At 34.8% G+C, this 23832-nt stretch overlaps 1 protein-coding gene across 2 annotated transcripts in view; it reads right to left on the minus strand.

The window, feature by feature from the left end:
• Nucleotides 1-23832, minus strand: part of syt7a (synaptotagmin VIIa) — a 172826-nt gene that overhangs the window by 91330 nt on the left and 57664 nt on the right. The window contains exons 1-2 of one of the 2 annotated variants that reach the window (XM_067379725.1): nucleotides 11501-11532; nucleotides 4556-4659 (exon numbers count right to left, since the gene is read on the minus strand). Coding sequence is in view for 1 of the 2 variants with exons in the window: in XM_067379722.1 (XP_067235823.1) it covers nucleotides 4556-4659 (104 nt within the window). In the remaining variant the exon portion in view is untranslated. Of the gene's footprint in view, nucleotides 1-4555; nucleotides 4660-11500; nucleotides 11533-23832 lie in introns of those variants that run through there. The other variant, XM_067379722.1, reaches the window with a different exon arrangement.

Consider the following 23832-nt stretch of genomic DNA (forward strand, 5'->3'; position numbering starts at 1 on the left):
GGGGAAGCGATGTATCATAAATTATGGGAAATTACGTCAATGGCGGGGAAGCATTAAATTCCATCAACGGTGGAGAAGTGTTGTCTCATAAATGATGGAAAATTCCATCAATGGCAGGAAATCGTTTTTTATATAAATTACGGAAAATTCCGTCAATAGCAGGGAAGCATTAAATTCCATCAATGGCGGGGAAGCGTTGTCTCATAAATGATGGAAAATTCCATCAACGGAGGGGAAACGATGTTTCATAAATGGTGGAAAATACCGTCAATGGTGGGAAAACATTGAAATTCCATCAAAGGCGGGGAAGCGCTGTGTCATAAATGACGGAAAATTAGGTCAATGGCAGGGAAGCATTAAATTCCGTCAACTGCGGGGAAGCATTGTCTCATAAATGACGGAAAATTCCATCAACGGATGGGAAACGATGTTTCATAAATGGTGGAAAATACCGTCAATGGTGGGAAAACATTGAAATTCCATCAAAGGCGGGGAAGCGTTGTCTCATAAATGACGGAAAATTTCGACAATAGCAGGAGAGTGTTAAATTCCATCAGTGGCGGGGAAGTGTTGTCTCATAAATTACGGAAAATTACGTCAATGGCGGGAAATCACTTTTTTATATAAATAACAGAAAATTCCGTCAATAGAAGGGAAGCATTAAATTCCATCAATGGCGGGGTAGCGTTGTCTCATAAATGACGGAAAATTCCATCAACGGAGGGGAAAAAATGTTTCATAAATGGTGGAAAATACCGTCAATGGCGGGAAAACATTGAAATTCCATCAAAGGTGGAATTCCGACAATAGCAGGGAAGCGTTAAAAACCATCAAAGGCGGGGAAGCGTTGTCTCATAAATGACGGAAAATTAGGTCAATGGCAGGGAGATGTTAAATTTCATCAACGGAGGGGAAATGATGTTTCATAAATGACGGAAAATACCATCAACGGAGGGGAAATGATGTTTCATAAATGGTGGAAAATACCGTCAATGGTGGGAAAACATTGAAATTCCATCAAAGGCGGGGAAGCATTGTCTCATAAATGACTGGAAATTCCGTTAATGTAGGGGAAAGAGTTAAGATGTTTCTTTCAGCGAGAGGACATATTATAGACTTCATAACTACTGACTAAGCATAGAATTTAAATGAATAAACAAATATTATTTTCTTCATTTATGAATCATTTTTTACCTTTGAGAGCATCCCAGAAAGAAGGTCTCCAAAGTATAGCAAAGTAAACACAGATAGAAATTCTCTCCCTCAAGCACACACACACACACACACACACACACACACACACACACACACACACACACACACACACACACACACACACACACACACACACACACACACAGACTTCCTCCCACACAATAACACACACTTGTTAGTATTCTTGTTAGTATGCATGTGCACATACTCACTAACCAAAACACACACATGCACACACAGGTTCAGAGGGCATATATGAGCTCAATGACCTCATGACACCAGCTGTGATTGCCTGTGGTCAGTCTTCTGGGAGGAATAAGGTCAAAGATCTCATACAGTTGTGCTTGAGGATATCCGACTGAATTTACGCTTATGTGTACGTGTGAGATCTCCCGGCATGTTCAATTAAGTATTCTGCTTCTGGTGGAATAAAAGGGAAATGGTTCTTTTACTTTGAAACACAATTCAGGTCACCCAAGGTTGTTCCAATCAGCGCTGCCATTTAAAATTCTGATCAGTGGTCATGAGGCTAAATTTATAGGTCGTTGTTTTCAGCCTGGAGAAAACCCTTTTGGTTACTCAAAGTAAGTGTGATATTAAACACTAGCAAATGGACCAACATGTCAAAAATAAAAATGGGTTAAAAACAACCCATGTTGGGTTGAAAATGGACAACCCAGCAATTGGGTTGTTTAAACCCAGCAGTTGGGTTAAATGTTTGCCCAAACTGCTGTTTATTTAATTCAACTATTGTTTAAAAATTACTTGACTAAAATGAACCCAAAGTATGTTGAAAATTAACATTTATTAATATGTTAAATTATTGAATTATGATAATACTTAATAAATGATAATTAAACAATAAACATTGATTAAATTGCTTATTAATAAATGCTCACCTATTGATCAGTATTGTTGCCTCTAGACTGATTTTAATTTCCAACCTATTTTGGGTTAATTTTAAGCCAGCCATACAGTAATGTTTAAACAATAGCTGGGTTAAATAAAACGGCCCAGCACGTTGGGCAAACATTTAACCCAACCTCTGGGTTAAAACAACCCAAACACTGGTTTGTCCATTTTCAACCCAACTTGTGTTGTTTTTAAGAGTGTACAATAAATTAACATACATTTAGAAATGTGAGTGGTGCTTGCCTGCACAAAACCTACTGGCAGAATGCTAGTGTGTTCTGGTGGTTGCCAGGGTGTTGCTATGCAGTGACTAGGGTGTTTTAGGTAGGGTGATAACAGATACCACAAATAAATAAACAACTAAAATGCAAATGAAAAAAACTTGAAATGATAAAAACTTGCACATGCTACAACACATGCAAACACATTAAACACAAGCACATGCAGTCCTTATACATCTGACTCAATCTCTGAGGTTCACACACACACCGTCGTACATGTATGGAACATATCGGGAATCAATTAGCTTTGACTCACGAGTGCGGGCCAAATAAATGAGTCGGGTAAGAGCTGTGCAGTGCGGTTCCACTCCATCTGTCTAATGAGCCGCGGGACCCTCCTAATCAATCAGTCTTTACATTGATTAATTGGTATGGAGACCAACTCCTTATTATTTCATGAATTTTATCATTTCTCCTAGACAGCATTGAGACCTAATGGAAAGCATTAGAGTCCTCAGATGTTTCTGAGGAAAAACAACCCAGTAATCTCACATCTTACAAGAGAGCTTAAAGTGATAGTTGACCCAAGAATGAAAATTTTCTCACCAATTACTCTCCCAAACAGTTGACAGCACCCATTGGCTTCCATTGTATTTTTTTTTCCTACTATGGAAGTCAATGGGTGCCATCAGCTGTCTAGTTACCAACTATCTTCTTTTGTGTTCAACAGAAGAAAGAAACTCATACAGGTTTGGAACGACATGAAGGTGAGTAAATGATGACAAATTTTAATTTTTTGGGTAAACTGTCCCTTTAACAATGTCTCAAACTTTGCTTAGATTTGCCAAGATGCAATCAAAAGTCAGAGATCTCAAAATGAACATCCACAGTGTTAAATCAACTCTGTACAGATAACATTTGGTCCCTCTCTGAATATGACATTAATGATGAACACCTGCTGTTAACAAGCAGAATCAAGCAGAATAACTGAACAGCAGGTGTTCATCATTAATGTTCAATCATCCCTGAATTAATAGCTTAATTATCTCATTAACTTTAACTTTATCTCATTGCTTCAGTGTTATTTTAACACTATTCAGAGAGGGACCAAATGTTATCTGAGCAGAGTTGATTTAACTCTGGCGATTTTACTGTGCACAAGACCAAATTATCTGAGCTTCTATCCACATTTATTTTATAGCTCAGTATTCTCACTCTTGGTCCTATATTTACTCATTTTATCTGTTTTTGAGGAGAAACATCTAAAACCACAAGACTACAAAGTCTTGATTGGGCTCTACTAGGTTTTCATGCTTGAATGTTCAAAAAACACAATATTTTCCCCATATTTTACATTGTTGCAGCTCATCTCTTCCCAGTCTGTCAGTAACGTTCTGTTTAGTTCCTGTCTCTATGAAGCCCCTCCTTCTGAAAAGCACAGTTGGTCGGCTAGACCAGTGTGTTGTGATTGGTCAACCGTTTTGAGTGTGTGGGAAAATGTCCCGCCCCTTACCATAACTGCGAGTTAGAGACCTTTTTCATGCTGAAAACAGCAACATTACACACTAAAGAAAGTTAAAAATGTAAAAAAGCAAAATAGATCCTCTTTAATTCTCACAGGCTATAAAAGAGCAACTTTTAAAACATTCAATCTGTTCTGTAATAGAAAGTCGAGAAACATTCAAGTTACACAAAACATACTTTTAAATGTTTGGTCAGTGCATTACAAAAGTACCACCCTGTTGTACAAACAAAATGCACAGAAAAATCCCCAGAGTTAAATCAGCTCTGCTCAGAGAACATACAGTATGGTCCCTCTCTACATAGAGTTAAAATAACACTGAAGCAGAGTTAAAGTTAACTCTTTTTGTGGAGTTGTTTAATCAGATCTTGAGAGATTTAATGTCTTTTATCTTCAGTTGATTTCATCTAAGACTGTGGCTGAAGTCAGTTGTAGTTATTGTGTTTCTCTTCAGTGATTCTGCTTGTTAACAGCAGGTGTTCATCACTAATGCTCAATCATAACTTAATTAATAACTTAATTATCTCATTAACTTTAACTCTGCTTCAGTGTTACTTTAACACTGTATAGGGAGAGACCATATGTAATCTGAGCAAAGTTGATTTACCTCTGGGGATTTTGCTGTGTGCATGTACAGGGTCATTATTAAATGTTGTTTTCCAGAAAGTGTGTATGTGTAACTCACCAGCTTGCGTTGACACCATCCGCAGACGCCGCAGAGAGCCACCAGCCAAACGCCACACACGGTTACCGCCAACGACACCAGCAGCACACTCAAAGAGAAGGAGCCTGTGAAACACACACACGGTGTTAATATCTGAGCGGAGGGGGAACAGTCTGACATTTACTCTGATGAGAACGCTAAGAGTTTATGAAGTCTCTGAAGTCCTAAAGATGGATCAATAGTTTTCACGATGGGAGCAAATGTGACTGGAGAACAAAATCAGAAAGGGGGGAAAAAGACATTTTGGACAGGGAAAGAGGGAGAGATATGCCACTAAAGTTATTTAGATATAAAGTGTGAGATGAGCTGAGCCCAAAACATGGGAAAACTGTACACACTCAGAAAAAAGGTACACAAGCTGCCACTGGGATGAAACACTTTAAAAAGGTTCTAATATACCCTTTGAGGTACTAATATGCACTCTTTAGGTACATATATTGAAAGGTATATATATATATATATATATATATATATATATATATATATATATATATATATATATATATATATATATATATATATATATATATTAGGTATCAATTCTCAATTAAAGGTGCAGTATGTAATAATTCTGTCTGCTAGAGGTCTCTAGAGGCCTATTCAAAACAAAGGCGTAGCTTGATGACGCCAAGTTTAAGAGCGGAATCTTGAGACATGTGATCTTCACCTCAATGGACGGTGGAAAAGAATAGGGATTGGAGTCGGGATGAAATAATGTTCATGGATGTGATTATTAACGTTACTGTAGTATGAAGCAGAGCAGGAACGAGTGTTGTGGAGCTGAACGAGGATTGTCTATTAAAACGTGTAATATATTAAAGCGTCTTTGGTGTTTCCATGGTTTCTACAAAATAAAACAGGAAACCGAGGGTAACGCGGGTATGACGGCATTGACAGGCGACTCCTCACACGTCCCGCAGTCTTGGTTAAAATTGCAATTTTCTCACGATTTACAAATAGTTCCAAACATTTGGGATATTTTAAGTACTCAAGTGAACAAAATATATAACACTGGACTAGTGTTTTTTGTATATTTTACTGCAAAAATATTACATATTGCACCTTTAAGTGTGTGCCCAAAAACTAAGATGCATCAATATCTTAAGATCTGCACAAGCCGCTGCCCCTCCCCCTCTTCTACATCCCTCCTCAAAGCCACCATGGGAATTGAGCGGAGCAGCATTCACTGGTGTCAGCCAGGTAATGATAGTGTTTACCCTAATAAGCTTCACATTGTTTGTCACTGCTGTCAACTTAAACCACTATTGCAATCTAATCTACATAGAGCCTGCCTAACTAGTCAGTAGCCCTACTTTAAAGGTAGGGTAGGCAATTTCAGAGAGGCTAGCAATAGCAAGCTAGCTTTGAAAGCATGAGATCCCACTGTCCATTCAGAGCGCTCTCCAAAGCCACACCTCCTTCAAAATATGTAAACGCACAAAGCGTCACAAGAGACGGTGTTAAACTACCTCACATCTTAAACCACATAACATGACAATAATAATGAAGGTAAACAACTTAAAAACTCTAGTTGTACCACCTGACCGCCGCAAATTCATTTCAGCATTGAAAGTGTTGACATAGAAACGCATAAATCCGAGTCTGAGGACGTGAACCACTCCAAGTAAAATGTCACGGGTTGCCACCTTGTAATTACGGTTACGACTAGGGCTGGTCGATATATCGCATGCGATTGTCACGCGCATTTTGTCAGTAAAGCCGGTTCCCTGATTACCGCTAAATCGCCATCACCTGCTTTCAAATGGAGCGCCATTTAATAGACAGAACCGTAGTTCAATGATAAGCCACGCAATATCGCGTTCATATCGCAGATGAATCGCCTTTGATAATGAACGCGATATTGCATAGCTTATCAGTGAACTACGGCTCTGTCTATTAAATGGCGCTCCATTTGAAAGCAGGTGATGGCGATTTAGCGGTAATCAGGGAACCGGCTTTACTGACGAAATGCGCGTGACAATCTCATGCGATATATCGACCAGCCCTAGTTACGACATGGAGTGAACGCAGCATAAGCTCCTTGTTTTGGTTCAGGAGGAACGTGCTGATGAAAATTTTTTGGTACTGAGACGTCAACAGAAGATATATGTACATGTTTTAATATTTAAACCACTTCTGTTATCATCAGGATATGAAGACAATTTTTAACCAGTATAACAAAAAGTGTTTTTATTTAAAAAAAAATTGCCTACCCTATGTTAAGCTTAACAACGAAAAAGCGAGTCAGGCGGTGGCTTAAAATGCTGTCATGCAGGGTTTGAAAAAGCCACCAAAATGAATAAAAATGCCCACAAAATCCAAGATATGAATTTTCCCTATGAGATTGTGTGTTTTATGTTTCTATCATATGATACAGTTAAGCAATATCACACAAAAGTGCTGTTTTCCCGAATATCAGCACAACTGCAAATGTAATTTTAATAATACAACAGCACATTTTAACACAACAGTTCAGTGAACAATAAGTTGATATCGATAATGTCAATTTTGACACAAATTTTGATTAAAGAAAATAGTTCCAAACAAAGCAAAACTGTCGCCTCTCCCTGCATCACAGTGGTGTTTCATTAATGAATGAATCAGGCGGTTTGAACGAATCAGTGAATTAATGATTCTTTCACTCACTTATTAAGACTTAAAAAGTATCCTTTCCTTTTTATTTAATATTTCTTTATTTAAAATATTACATTATTCCTTCAACAGAGTAATGCATCTATATAATAATAGTAATAATAAATAGTAGGCCTAATTACTGAATCAAAACCAGAAAAAAACTAGATTTGTATATTTCTTCTGTAAATGTAAAGACTACATTTACTGAGGAAAATGTTTTTTAAAAAACTATGAGTGGTGTTTGCATGCACAATACTGCTATATGCAATTGCTAGGATGTTCTATGTGGTTGCCAGGGTGTTGCTATGCAGTTGCTACAATCTTCTATGTGGTTGCCAGGGTGTTGCTATTTAGTTGCTACGATCTTCTATGTGGTTGCCAGGGTGTTGCTATGCAGTTGCTACGACCTTCTATGTGGTTGCCAGGGTGTTGCTATGCATTTGCTACAATCTTCTATGTGGTTGGCAGGGTGTTGCTATGCAGTTGCTACAATCTTCTATGAGGTTGCCAGGGCATTGCTATGCAGTTGGAAAGGTGTTCTGAGATGTTTTCAGCATGCTGTGCAGTTATTAGGGTGTTCTAGGAAGGGAGCAATATAGGGTGCTAGTTAAATTTTTTATTTTTTTTTTCCAGAGTAATGCATCTATATAATAATAGTTATAATAAATAGTAGGCCTAATTACTGAATCAAAACCAGAACAAATCTAGATTTGTATATTTCTTCTGTAAATATAAAGACTACATTTACTGAGGAAAATGTTTTCTAAAAAACTATGAGTGGTGTTTGCATGCACAATACTGCTATATGCAATTGCTAGGATGTTCTATGTGGTTGCCAGGGTGTTGCTATGCAGTTGCTACGATCTTCTATGTGGTTGCCAGGGTGTTGCTATGCAGTTGCTACGATCTTCTATGTGGTTGCCAGGGTGTTGCTATGCAGTTGCTACGATCTTCTATGTGGTTGCCAGGGTGTTGCTATGCAGTTGCTACAATCTTCTATGTGGTTGCCAGGGTGTTGCTATGCAGTTGCTACGATCTTCTATGTGGTTGCCAGGGAGTTGCTATGCAGTTGCTACAATCTTCTATGTGGTTGCCAGGGCATTGCTATGCAGTTGGAAAGGTGTTCTGAGATGTTTTCAGCATGCTGTGCAGTTACTAGGGTGTTCTAGGAAGGGAGCAATATAGGGTGCTAGTTAATTTTTTTGCTGTTCAGAGTAGTTGTCAAGGCATTGCTATGCCATTATGATGGTATTCTAAGTTGTTTCCAGTACATTAATTGGTGGTTACTGCAGTATGTGGTTGCTAGTGCATTGCTATGCAGTTGTTATGTGGTTTTCTAAGTGATTTTCAGAATGTTGCTCGGCGGTTGCTACAGTTAGTAGAGTATTCTGGGAGGTTGCTAAAGTATTGCTAGACTGTGTTTCAGAAGACAGTGACACATGAAATCGAGTTCGATGAGTTAGAAGCTTCCACGATAGCAAACATAATAACAAAGGAAACCGTAGCGGAGAGTTGACATGCACTCAGTAGATCAATTCTGAGGGCTGCAGATGTGAGACACACAGAGAGACAGACAGAACAAGACACAGAGAGAGAGAGACAGGAATGAACCTGACAAAATATGATGAATGGACACATCTGCTGATGGAGGTGTAGGGAGGAGACGGAAGGATGGATGGATGGTTGAGGAGAGGGAGGGACGGGAGTAAAGAGTGATAAACGTTTAAGATTGATCTCTCCTGTGAACTGAAGGGACAAAACGTGATACACTCATGCAGTCAGTGTGTGTGTGTGTGTGTGTGTGTGTCCATATAGCACACAGGCTCTTTTGATCTGCTGTTCCAGTAAAACCTTGTGAAATGAAAACAGAAGCAAACCATCAGAAAGAGCTTCTGTTCCACATCAACAATGCCTTTCTGTCATAAATAGTCTCAATAATAGAAAAGATTTTGGAAATAAAAATAAAATAAAATAAATAAATGTAAAAAAAAAAGTTAAAAAATATTAATAATAATAATAACAGAATTAATAAAAAAGAAATTTGTTCAATATTTTATTTATTTATACGTTCTCATCCTCAGTAGTTCATTACATTAACAGTGAACATGCTGCACTAACCACGAACAATCATGATTTTCAGCACCTACATCTATTGTATTAAAGCATAAAAACATGTTCTTGTCAAATGTTTTTTCTTAAGGTATTTTTCTTTAAAATAAATGTCACTTGTGTTTATATTTTGTTATCTACATTGAGACATTTTGAGGCTATTTGTATATGTCTCTTTATCTCTCTCTCTCTCTTGTTGTTTCCCTCGACACAGTTATAATCAGACATTGAAGAAGTTGTTTTGGGAATGGATTGTGTCTTCTCCATCTCTTTCTTACAGACACACTCTCACACATACAAATAGTACAAAACACTATTATGAAACTCCAGCTGACTTACACACCTCAGATGACTTCATGAACTGCAGCGAAATCGGTTTCTGAAACAGATCAACACTTGACATACCACTGGGAAATTCATCCAAATAATCAATTTGGCAAAGAAGAGTGTTTTGAATGGCATACCAACTTTTATAGTATGCAGTATGTTTACGGTGCACAGACTGTGTATTTTCTGCATGCATGGAATATGGTTGATCTGCAGCATTTGTTAAAATGCAGTGCACAAAAAAAGGCATCCACAATGCAATGCAGTCAACTTCATGTTCCAGTTTCAGTGTGCCAAATTAATCAAAAGCGACATCAACCATAATTTTTGAACATTTCTTTCATAAGTCCTACAACAACATGATTACATACAGTAATAGCTATAAAAAAGATAATACGGTATTGTTATCTCTTTTTTTATATATATTATTACATAATTATATATAGTATAATATAATTTATTGTATAATATTATTAATATTATTATTGACACAATTACATACACATATATAATTTTGTTATATATTACTATTATTTTATTTAATACATCATGTTATTAATATTATTTACACAAATTTTATTATAAATTATTATAAAATGATATATAAAATTATTATTGTTGTGAATTATATATATATATATATATATATATATATATATATATATATATATATATATATATATATATTCATACATTTTTATTGTATTATTACATAATTATATATAATTATATATTGTATAATATTGTATATTGTATATTATTAAAATTATTATTGACACAATTATATATATATATATACTTTTATTATATATTACAATTATTTTAATGCATTATACTAATATTATTTACACACATTTTATTAGAAATTATAATAAAATAATATATAAAAATATTATTGTTGTGAATTTTATATATATATATTATATATATATATATATGAGATCAAATTATTCATGAATTTTTATTGTATTATTACATAATTATATATCATTATATATTGTATAATATTGTATATTTTATATTATTAAAATTATTATTGACAATTATATATATATATATATAAGATTTTATTATATATTATAATTATTTTAATGCATTATATTAATATTATTATTATTTACACATTTTATTATATATTACAATTATGTTAATGCATTATATTTATATTATTATTATTTACACACTTTATTAGAAATTATTATACAATCATATATAATATTAGTAATATTGTTTATATAATAATATATAATTTTATTATATATTATTATTTTATAATTTAGTATTATTATTAACACAATACATACATATTTATATATAATTAAATATTATATAAAGTTTTGTTAATATTAAAAAGTAATATATTTAATAGAAAACAATATTAATTTCTGGCTATTATTGAAATAAATATAGTATATATTATTATTATATATAAATAAATATATAAGTAAATTTTAATAATTTATTTCATAATTAAAGCTATATTTTTTAACATTTCCTTCAAGTCCTACAACAACATAATGTGTATTATTATTATTTCTTATATTTTATCTATCTATCTATCTATCTATCTATCTATCTATCTATCTATCTATATATATATATATATATATATATATATATATATATATATATATATATATATATATATATATAATATGTGTGTGTGTACTGTGTATACCCGGTTTGGCAAGTTAGCACGATCCTTTTAGCGCCTGGCAGAGAGCAGAACTACCCTTTATGGACACAACAAGTATCTTTCTCCACTGACGGCCATTCAAAAACTAATGATGTATTCAGACAAACTAGCAACATGTTTCACAGACAGCAGAGACTCACAGACACGCTGGACTGCTGACAGGAGCGACCGCCTGCTGCTCACTGAGTAAACTCAACCGCTGGGCGCCGAGAGAGACACAGACAGTTCCCTCTGCTCAAACAGCTGATGAGGACCACAGCAGATAAACAGACACTCCAGAAAACAACCTGCATTCACACGTACTCAAGCCCAAAATGAGCGAGTGTTCACCACAAGAGCAGGTCTGGGATCAGAGAACTGCAGATGTGACTCTGTACAGCATCAAGCAATAAAACATACATGCACATTGATTTACAAATAGAAAATAGATTTGCACATAAACCATTTTAACCCAGGAGTAAGTGTTTATTATGTTAGTTACTTAAAAAATAACTAAAATTAAGTATAAAATTATTATTAATCAAACATTCACATTTACTTGAACGAGAGGGGGGCGGGGCACAGCAGCTCATTTGCATTTAAAGGCACATGCAGCCTATTCTTGTGTTGACTGCAGTCAGAAATGGGTATTTACAACATGGATTTATAAATGATCTGTGAGGTATTTTAAGCGGAAACTTGAGAATTAAATTGCATCTTTGTACTTACTGCTGCCCTTTAAATTATTAAATAAAATTAATTTAAAAAGAAGATAATCATTGTGTGTCCCTGGGTATTGAATGCATGACGTGGTGCCGGTTGAGCTACAGAAACACAGGTTTCATGACCATTTCAGTTTTTGTGTCATCTGGCGTCAGGCTATAAAGCTGTGGCCTTGGTCTTCGTCAAAATTCAACCTTCACCTTTATCTGAGAAAGACATAAGCAGTGGATTATGTTTGTGTCACACACACACACACACACAGAGAATTATCTGGGTCTTTTATCAGAGTGTGTGTCAGTGTAATCGCTGCTGACCCCGGGGAACCGAAGAGAGGAACGGGAGGATGAAGGTACGTCTTCGCCTCCGGCCAGGAGAGGAATACGGGTGATGAAATCTAAACTAGAGAAATGGTCCCCGGTGAAGGACACACACACAACTGAAGCCCCGTATTTGTTCATCTAAATAGTGTGCAGTTAGCAGAACGAGACAGACGGAGGGCGATAAGGAGAAGTTTGGTTATTGTTTTCCGTCTGAAGATAACGCTCCTCTCAGAGGGCCAGCGCCTGCCCGTTCGGCCGCTTTATACGATTCTGATCTGTGATATATTAAGAAGAAGTCTGGCTGTAATATTACAGAAACCTCACGGACTGAATCTGCACCAATGACAGACAATAACACGCTCTCCACCCTCTGAAGACCACAAATAACCAAAATCTCACAGCTTCTTCGAAGAAATGCCGAACTTCACAGTGTACAAGCGCAACAGGAAAGCCCACGGGAAATAAACACCTCAAACAAGAGCTTTTTAATATCACAATTCTTTCTTTTAGGCAACAATCTCACAAATATACCCAGGTCATATTTCACAAAAAAAAAAAAAAAATACTGATATTTTAGATATTAAAGATAGAACAACTGAGCACATTTCCTACAAATTCATATGACTATAAATAAAGAAATATGATTGTTTTATATTATTATTATTATTTTATGAATAATTCTGATAATAATAATAATAATAATAATATAAAACAATAATATTATTTTTTATTTTATTATTAATAGTAGTAGTAATAATAATAATAATAAAATATTAATTTAATATAATAATTACATATTATTTAAGTCATTTGTTGGTCAGTTATTTAAATAGTATTATTATTATTATATGAATATTTATTGTTTTATATCATTATTATTATTAGTAGTAGTAGTAGTAAATAATAATAATTTAATGTAATAATTAAATATACTTTGTCATTTTAGGTAAATTATTCAAATATAATTATTATTATTATTATTATTATGAAAATTTATTGTTTTATATCATTATTATTATTATTAGTAGTAGTAGTAGTAGTAAATAATAATAATTTAATGTAATAATTAAATATACTTTGTCATTTTAGGTAAATTATTTAAATATTATTATTATTATGAATATTTATTGTTTTATTATTATTATATTATTATTATTATTATTAGTAGTAGTAGTAGTAGTAGTAAAAATAAAAAATATATAATTTAAAGTAATAATTAAATAATATTTAAGTTATTTTTAGGTAAATTATTTAAATAGGTTTTAGATTTTGCTGATTATAAAAATCACCAATGAGGATAATGAGAAAAAAAAAATTATGTTATTATATGTGTTATATACTATATAAATTATTATATATATACACAGTCAATTATAAAAAAATATATATGTATTAAATTATGGTCCTAAAAAGGGTTCATTTTCTTAAAGCAAAATTTAATTTCTTATCATTTTTCTTTTGATTTTGGCATAAAATGTGACCTGGACCAGTTTTCAGGAGACTCACCCAATGAAATGAAACAAATGGAGTCTCCTGCTAATGTTTTCCCCCAAAACTGTGCTCAGAATTGCCAAGACAAAAAGTCATAAATCTCAATATGAACTCAAACATTTCTCTTCAAAATCTCCTAAAATGAAATGATCTGAGCTGCTGTCCAGTCATTTTATAGCTCTTTATATTGACTCTTTGCATCTATATGTCTCCCAGAAATGTTGAAACATGAACGAGAACATCCACCTCCGAGCAGCACAATGTTCTCAGTGTGGGTTTGTGTGTGTGTGTTTCTGGCTCTGCGTGATATCTTGAGTGTATTAGTCTTATCAGAGGTATGAGAAGATGATTAGAGCTCAAGTGCATTAGAGTCGCACACACACACAAACATCTATTAGTTCCCCTGATTGACTCTTAATGATTTACTGGCAGTATAGTTTGAGCTCACAGCGCTCTGCATTAAAGCTCCTGATAACAGCTTCATACTGCCTTTATGCTCTTTAGGAATAATATCTATTCTATTTCCTCCTCATTACCTCACCATGACTGGACATGTCAAAAATAGCTGTTGTTGATGTGTAAATGAGTCTACACTGCAGTTTAGTTTCAGGATGTCTTATTATCAGACTAGGGAGGAAGTTCAGTACGTTTTCATACATCAAAATTAGGGCTCCAAACAAATCCTATTTTAATCATGATCATGATTTCCGCTTCTCTTGATTAATTAAGCCTAATTGTCTGAGATATTTTCCCACTGGTTATTTATCCTGAGAATGTTTCGTTTGACATTTGGTTGCAAATGTCAAGAGTTTAAATCCCTTGATCAGATCTTTTCTCTTAAATGGATACATTTTCTGCCAAGTGTTTTACTTAATCTTCCCAACCAGGCACCCAAAGCGCTGATGATCTGAAAACACTGTGTAAGCTGGAGTTTAGTGATCTCCACAGTGAAGTTTTGCTCAAATGAAAGTGTAAGGCTACGTCTACACTAATACAGATACATTTTTAAAAAAGTATATTTTTCTCTACGTCTTAGCCCTCTGTTCACTATGGAAGCTTGTTTACTCACAGAATAATAATTAAAAAAATGATAATTGTAAGATATAAAGTCGGAATTGCGAGTTATAAAGTCAGAATTGTGATTTATAAAGTCAGAATTGTGATTTATAAAGTCAGAATTGCAAGTAATAAAGTCAGAATTGCGAGATAATAAGTCAGAATTGCGAGTTATAAAGTCGTAATTGTGAGTTATAAAGTCGTAATTGCGAGTTATAAAGTCGTAATTGCGAGTAATAAAGTCAGACTTGCGAGTTATAAAGTCGGAATTGTGAGATATAAAGTCAGAATTGCGAGTTATAAAGTCGGAATTGCAAGTTATAAAGTCAGAATTGCGAGTAATAAAGTCAGAATTGCGAGTTATAAAGTCGGAATTGCGAGTTATAAAGTCGAAATTGCTAGTTATAAAGTCGAATTGTGATTTATAAAGTCGGAATTGCGAGTTATAAAGTCAGAATTGTGATTTATAAAGTCAGAATTGCAAGTAATAAAGTCAGAATTGCAAGATAATAAGTCAGAATTGCGAGTTATAAAGTCGTAATTGCGAGTTATAAAGTCGTAATTGCGAGTTATAAAGTCGGAATTGTGATTTATAAAGTCAGAATTGTGAGATATAAAGTCAGAATTGCGAGTTATAAAGTCGGAATTTCAAGTTATAAAGTCAGAATTGCGAGTTATAAAGTCGAAATTGCTAGTTATAAAGTCGGAATTGTGATTTATAAAGTTGGAATTGCGAGTTATAAAGTCAGAATTGTGATTTATAAAGTCAGAATTGCAAGTAATAAAGTCAGAATTGCGAGATAATAAGTCAGAATTGCGAGTTATAAAGTCGTAATTGCGAGTTATAAAGTTGTAATTGCGAGTTATAAAGTCGTAATTGCGAGTAATAAAGTCAGACTTGCGAGTTATAAAGTCGGAATTGTGATTTATAAAGTCAGAATTGTGAGATATAAAGTCAGAATTGCGAGTTATAAAGTCGGAATTTCAAGTTATAAAGTCAGAATTGCGAGTTATAAAGTCGAAATTGCTAGTTATAAAGTCGGAATTGCGAGTTATAAAGTCGGAATTGCGAGTTATAAAGTCAGAATTGTGATTTATAAAGTCAGAATTGCAAGTAATAAAGTCAGAATTGCGAGATAATAAGTCAGAATTGCGAGTTATAAAGTCGTAATTGCGAGTTATAAAGTCGTAATTGCGAGTAATAAAGTCAGACTTGCGAGTTATAAAGTCGGAATTGTGATTTATAAAGTCAGAATTGTGAGATATAAAGTCAGAATTGCGAGTTATAAAGTCGGAATTTCAAGTTATAAAGTCAGAATTGCGAGTTATAAAGTCAGAATTGTGATTTATAAAGTCAGAATTGCAAGTAATAAAGTCAGAATTGCGAGATAATAAGTCGTAATTGCGAGTATAAAGTCAGAATTGCGAGTTATAAAGTCAGAATTGTGAGATATAAAGTCAGAATTGTGAGATATAAAGTCAGAATTGTGAGATATAAAGTCAGAATTGCGAGTTATAAAGTCGGAATTGCGAGTTATAAAGTCGGAATTGCGAGTTATAAAGTCGTAATTGCGAGTTATAAAGTCAGAATTGCGAGTTATAAAGTCAGAATTGTGAGATATAAAGTCAGAATTGTGAGATATAAAGTCAGAATTGTGAGATATAATGTCAGAATTGTGATTTATAAAGTCGGAATTGCGAGTTATAAAGTCGTAATTGCGAGTAATAAAGTCAGAATTGCGAGTTATAAAGTCAGAATTGTGAGATATAAAGTCAGAATTGTGAGATATAAAGTCAGAATTGTGAGATATAATGTCAGAATTGCGAGTTATCAAGTCGGAATTGTGATTTATAAAGTCAGAATTGCGAGTTATAAAGTCAGAATTGTGAGATATAAAGTCAGAATTGCGAGTTATAAAGTCAGAATTGTGAGATATAAAGTCAGAATTGCGAGTTATCAAGTCGGAATTGTGATTTATAAAGTTAGAATTGCGAGTTATAAAGTCAGAATTGTGAGATATAAAGTCAGAATTGCGAGTTATAAAGTCAGAATTGCGAGTTATAAAGTCAGAATTGCGAGTTATAAAGTCAGAATTGTGAGATATAAAGTCAGAATTGCGAGTTATCAAGTCGGAATTGCGAGTTATAAAGTCGGAATTGCGAGTAATAAAGTCAGAATTGCGAGTTATAAAGTCAGAATTGTGAGATATAAAGTCAGAATTGCGAGTTATCAAGTCGGAATTGTGATTTATAAAGTTAGAATTGCGAGTTATAAAGTCAGAATTGTGATTTATAAAGTCAGAATTGCGAGTTATAAAGTCAGAATTGTGAGATATAAAGTCAGAATTGCGAGTTATAAAGTCGGAATTGCGAGTTATAAAGTCGGAATTGCGAGTAATAAAGTCAGAATTGCGAGTTATAAAGTCAGAATTGTGAGATATAAAGTCAGAATTGCGAGTTATAAAGTCGGAATTGTGATTTATAAAGTCAGAATTGTGAGTTATAAAGTCGTAATTGCGAGTAATAAAGTCAGAATTGCGAGTTATAAAGTCAGAATTGTGAGATATAAAGTCAGAATTGCGAGTTATAAAGTCGGAATTGTGATTTATAAAGTCGGAATTGCGAGTTATAAAGTCGTAATTGCGAGTAATAAAGTCAGAATTGCGAGTAATAAAGTCAGAATTGTGAGTTATAAAGTCAGAATTGCGAGTTATAAAGTCAGAATTGCGAGTTATAAAGTCGGAATTGCGAGTTATAAAGTCGAAATTGCTAGTTATAAAGTCGGAATTGTGATTTATAAAGTCAGAATTGCGAGTTATCAAGTCGGAATTGTGATTTATAAAGTCAGAATTGCGAGTTATAAAGTCGGAATTGCGAGTTATAAAGTCGAAATTGCTAGTTATAAAGTCGGAATTGTGATTTATAAAGTCAGAATTGCGAGTTATAAAGTCGAAATTGCTAGTTATAAAGTCGGAATTGTGATTTATAAAGTCAGAATTGCGAGTTATCAAGTCGGAATTGTGATTTATAAAGTCAGAATTGCGAGTTATAAAGTCTGTCTGTCTTGCGAAACAGCATTTTGAAGACGATCTCCTTAGTGGATACCTTTGAAAATGCATTCTAGTGTGGACTATGAAAATGGTGACACGTTTAGTCATGTGATGCATATTTTACCCATAGATATCTATGGTTATACTGCCATGTGCAATGCCAAAATACTTTGTTACATTGCACAATTTTGAACGGCATCAGTATTATGGCTGCTGGGGATTGTGGGTAGGCAGCGAGCTGGCGACGCTAAACCATGGTGACATGTTACAGCTTCATAAAGGCAGTTTGTCACTGGACTCTGACCCGACAGTGTCCGCCGCACTCCTGCGCGAGAGGTGAGCGGATCTGATGTGAGCGCAGATGTTACTGTTGAGGAAATCTGACAGCGGTCGTTTTGATCTATGATGGTCGTGTGTTGCTGCGTACCGTCACGTCATGTAACTGATGTAACTTTATTACCATCACTGAAATAACAGGCGTCGTATAGTACAGCAAGTGTTATGGTCTCTTATCAATCCTTATCATCATCAGCATCATCTTACACTCAGTGCTGTGTACATTATAATGCATACTGTGCATTATGCACCTTTATGCTGCCTACTAAGTTTGTCACTCACAATGGACAAAACAAGACAATGAAAAAATTGGCCCAATTTGCTTGAATGTTTAAGTGCTATGGCCAAATGCTTATAGTAAAAATTTTGATGAAAAACTGTTACATTTCAGCCTAATTAAATATATATATATATATATATATATATATATATATATATATATATATATATATATATATATATATATATATATATATATATATATATAAGTTGACCTCAGGAGTAAAAATAATAAATAAATGTATGAGCACTTAAAAATCTTTCTTTCAGATTTGAAACTCCATCCCTCTCTTTCTCTGTCATTTGAGGGTCATGTGATATTTCAATTTGCTGTGCTGATTCACTTTATCTGACTAAAGGATTTGATAATGAAGCAAATTACACTTACAGAGAGAAAGAGAGCGAGAGATCTGTGTAAGAAGGTGAAACAGTCCATCTGTAGTTTGAGCTGAAAACATCCTGCTTCTGCGAGATGTTCGCCTCTCTGCTAAGCATCCAGAGCACTTAGCACTGACGCTCTTATGTAATCTGCTTGTTCCTCTTAAATATTCAAAGTGCTTAGTGCACACACTCCAACTTATTGAGGCACTTGTGGCACTTAAACATAAAAAGGCCAAAAATAAAACAATAATAAACTACTTTTTTTTTTTTTTTTTACAAATGTGAGTGGTGCTCGTCTATGCAAAAGTTTCTAGGCGGTGTTTGCTGGCTCAAGTTTCTAAATATGAGTTTATAAGCATACCTCCATCAATATTATTGGGATTTCTTTCCTATTTTATCTAACGACTTAGTCAACTAATAGCTACAAACTACAATATTTGATTTAAGTCTATAACACTAGAAATGCACAATAACGGCTGCATATCATTACCAGCAGATATAGGTGATTTTTCTAAATTCATTGGTTGATATTAGATATATAATGTTTTTGCTTATTTTAATGTACACATACCTTTCAAACTTTGAGGTCAGTGCCTTTTTTTTTTTTTTTTGAAAGAAAATAATTCTTATATTTAGCAAAGACGCATTGAAATGTTCAAAAGTGACAGTAAAATACATTCATAATATTATAAAAGATTTCTAAAAATTTTGAAAAGAACGATTTTTTGAAAATCCTGATTTTTTTTTTGTTTCCACAAAAATATTAAACAGCACAACTGCACAAACTGTTGCATACTTGTTTTTTGTTGAGCCAACACATTATTTTTTAGAATGAGAGTTCTTTCAAAAACATAAAAAAAAACAACTTTTGAACAGTAGTTTATTCAGATCTAAATGATCTGATGATACTAGATTTAGTGGTTTGTTTCAATCCCTAATGCTAAGTATGAGCTAAACTAATCATAATGCTTACCAAGCAAAAGAAAACATTCACGTTATTTACATCACCCATAATGCATTTCGACACCTTCACACAAAATCAAGAACAGAATCAGACAAATAGGCCACTGCTTTGACCTATTCAACAACATGCATTCGTTGTGTACGCGTGCCCATTGTCCCTCTTTTATCAAGTTAAATAGGACCATCTGATGCACAAATCGCTGAACCGGAACACTGGACCGTGAGCGGCCACAGAGTTTCGCTTCAGGACAAAAACAAACACAATTCATGTAACAGAACTGACAGATCCAGAGAGTTACGTAACTGTACGACGCATCTCTGACCACTGTGGTGGTTATTAAAAGAGTATAATCTTAAATTAAAACACCTAAATGAAATAATTAGACCCGTGCTGCGGGCTCACAGGAATATTAATTAATTCCAAGACGGCTGCTTTGACAGAAGGGGTCTGAATATCTCTATTTTTTTAATTTGGCCCTTTAAAACTTGTTTCCTCTTGTGGCCGTTCTGGAACGTGATGCGCCTGCTTGGTTCTATTGGCTGGTTGTCATGGATACGGTAATTTAATCTGTTCCCTGGCTAGTCACGTGACTTTAACATCCCATGTGTGATCGTACCAGCGCTTGATGGACAGCTTTAATGCCGGGTGTGTGTGTGTGTGGGAGCGATACGGGAAGAAGCACATGGAACTATGGAACTACAGCAGCACTGGGCGGCAATAAATGAAATGGCTGATGTACTATAACAAAAACACACCAAGAGATCCGCCACTTCCTGCTAAACATCCTCCATTCAGGGCAGTTATTAAATAGACGTGCAAAAGAGAAACCGTTTCATCCCATTGTACTATAAAAACAGACTGTAACTTTCAATCTTGCAAGCCTTCCCAGTTTTTTTTACCATAAGTTGCAGAAATAGTGATTATGACATCACAAAAAGATAAAATAATTTACATGTCATGCCCATATTTGGTGTTGGCCTGTCAGTTATTGAAAAAAAAAGACACTTTTGAACAAAAATGACAAAAGTTTTTGTCTTTAGAGCAAAATTTAGACCAGGGTTGTTAACTAGAACTAAAATTATTGCTGAAATGAAATATTAATATTATACAAGCTAAAAAACGTAAGCAAAAATTTTACATTAACAGAAATAATACAGCTGAAGTACTAAAATTATTAAAACTGAAATAAAAATAAATTAAAGCTAAATAGAAATACTAATAAAAATGACAAAAATCCTTAAAAGAATGACTAAAACTAAAATGAAACCTGAAAAAAAGAAAACTATTTCAATATATTAATAATATAATAGTAAATAAATAATAGTAAATTAACGTGGATTTAGCTTATGAAATCATTTAGAGCAAACATATCTAGAAACGTACTTACTAGAAACTGACTTTTCCACAATTTTCAAGATTTTAATCATTTCCATTAATGCAATTTAAAAAAAAAAAATCGCTGCATGATGTTTAAAAAATTAAGTTCTTGTTTAATTTGCAGCTTATTCTGGCCAAGAAAGAAAATAAGTTGAAACGTCACTATAAACCTATTCCTCTTCAGCAGTTCATCGCTACAGTTTGGTATTTGGGTTCCATTTTGTGTGGATTAATTATCATTCGGATGTAAATGTGATTCTCCTCCTCATGTTAATTAGATTTTGTGATGATAAAGTTTATAATAATTCTCAATAAAAAACTATTCTGTAATTTATGACTGTTATCAAAGGAAAACCGAAAAAAGTAACTGATAAATCACCATATATTCTGTATAAAGATGCTGTGCAGCAGAAATGCTGTTTGTGTGATAAGTTGGTCTCTTTCTGGACTAGGAAAAAAGTTTAGAGTTCTCAAAAGATCAAGGAAAATTTGATTCCTTATGAAACAAGCCTTTTAACTGTTCCTAGATCAGCTCACCCGAATGATCTCAGTGTCTCTCTACACATTTCTGCCATCAGTCGGTGTGAGAACAGCGGTATACGGGTCACAAGTGGGTGTGGGTCAGTGGTTCTTTCTTCTGCCATTTTCCTCATCCAGTAATATGGGATCAAATGTCCAGTAGCAGACAAACAGAGCGGACAGCTTCAGACATGCACACAGTGTGCTTTGGTGTAGATAAAAAGCTTTAGCCTCGGCCTAAAGAGAGATTTATATTGCATGACCTGAGAAACTGAAAACCTCAGTCTCTCTCTCTCTCTACTTCCCAGACGACTCAGTGAAAATGTCAACCGAGGCTTAAAACTCATTCGTGAGATGATCAGACTATTAAATGGAAACAATCGCACCCGTCATCACACACAAAAGGCGCTAACTCTCTGTGTCATATCTTCTCCATTTATGTCACTCTTTTGAAAAGCTTTTATTATGTGCTTTTGTGCTTCTGCTGATCAGTGTTGGGGAAGCTACTTGTCACGGCACAAGCTACTCATAATTTAAAATGGATAAACTACAGTCAAACTACAGTCAGGCTTTTTTTAAGTAGTCAGCTACACCCCAATTTACAGTATATCACCCAACCAAAAAACATGATGGATAGACAGCTGTATACAACTAAATATAACAACAAAATGTGTGCAGACTTTCTGGAAATGATTAAGACGGACAGACAGACGATTGATAGGTAGACAGACAGAGACGAACAGATACTTTACAGAACTTTGTCACATTGCCAGTGTTGCTTATGTCACTGAAATTGTCCAACTCTCATTAAAAATGGGTGACTTGGTGATTTTGTCTCTGTAAATCGCTGTGAGTGTGAACGGTCCTTTCGTAATCAGATTGCCCATTAGCGCAGTGATTAATGAAGGCTTAAAGGTCAGACGGCCTCTCTTCTGTCATCTTCATAAATGCTCGGGTTCGGCTCATGGTCATCTACTGTAGACTCTCTCTCTCCCTGCTCTGTATCTTTCATTTCTCCACATGTTTGCTCGTTCCCTGTGTCCATCTTTTTATCCGTCCCTTCACTCTTCCTCTCAGCGCAATACTCTATTCATTTACCAATTTGCCATAATCTACTCCTGTAATTTCTCTCTCTATCTCTCACTGTCTCACTCTGTTGTTCCCTGATAAAGCCATAAAGATGAAGGAAAACAGATAAACAACTGCCGGCCTACTCTCCTGCCCTGTGGGGACGGGTGGAACGACGACGCCGAGGGAGAACAGCGATAACCATGGAAGGAGAGATCCGGAAGTTCAGCGGGAAGAAGAAGCTGCCGGTAATGCTATTTAGGAATGATCTATTGAGCAGGCAAACATACACACATGATTATTCAGCTTAAGGGCACTTTTAGAAACTAAACTGCACACTCTCATTTAATTTGTTCACTAACAATGCATATGCATGCATCACAGGAGAATTCTTTCGTATTTTTAAATATCATAATTTAAGATTGAAAGTATGGGACAAGCGTAAAACTAAATCTATTCATAAAAGGCATGTAAAAACCAGCAAAAAGTGATTGATAGTGTAAATGGTAAGCAAGCACTGCTTTGTTAACGGTTTGTATATCTGCAGTCCTAGTTTTGGTTTCCCTTTTTGAATGACAAATATAGACTATTGATACCCGCTGATATAGACAGGTATTTCCTTATGTAACCCTATGGTCCAGCTTGCCCTGCTCTGAGTGGGACTCAAACTGGCATGGGAGGCAGGCATGCTAATAAGGACAATGAAGACCGCTGTCTCTGGCGTCAGTCGCCAGTGTGCCATGGAAGTGAGCTTTACCTGCTCAGCTTTTACTATCTGGCCTCCATTACACTCACCCCCCTAAAGCTCACTCCCATCCGGGTCACGGCACCAATTTAATCCCTCTGGTCCTACTCACCCCGCTCCGAGTGGGATTTGAACCGGCGTCTCTGGCATGGGAGGCGGGTGCGCTAACAAGGACGCTAAAGAC

The sequence above is a fragment of the Chanodichthys erythropterus genome, chromosome 24 (assembly GCF_024489055.1).
Source record: "Chanodichthys erythropterus isolate Z2021 chromosome 24, ASM2448905v1, whole genome shotgun sequence".
In the NCBI taxonomy this organism is placed as follows: domain Eukaryota; kingdom Metazoa; phylum Chordata; class Actinopteri; order Cypriniformes; family Xenocyprididae; genus Chanodichthys; species Chanodichthys erythropterus.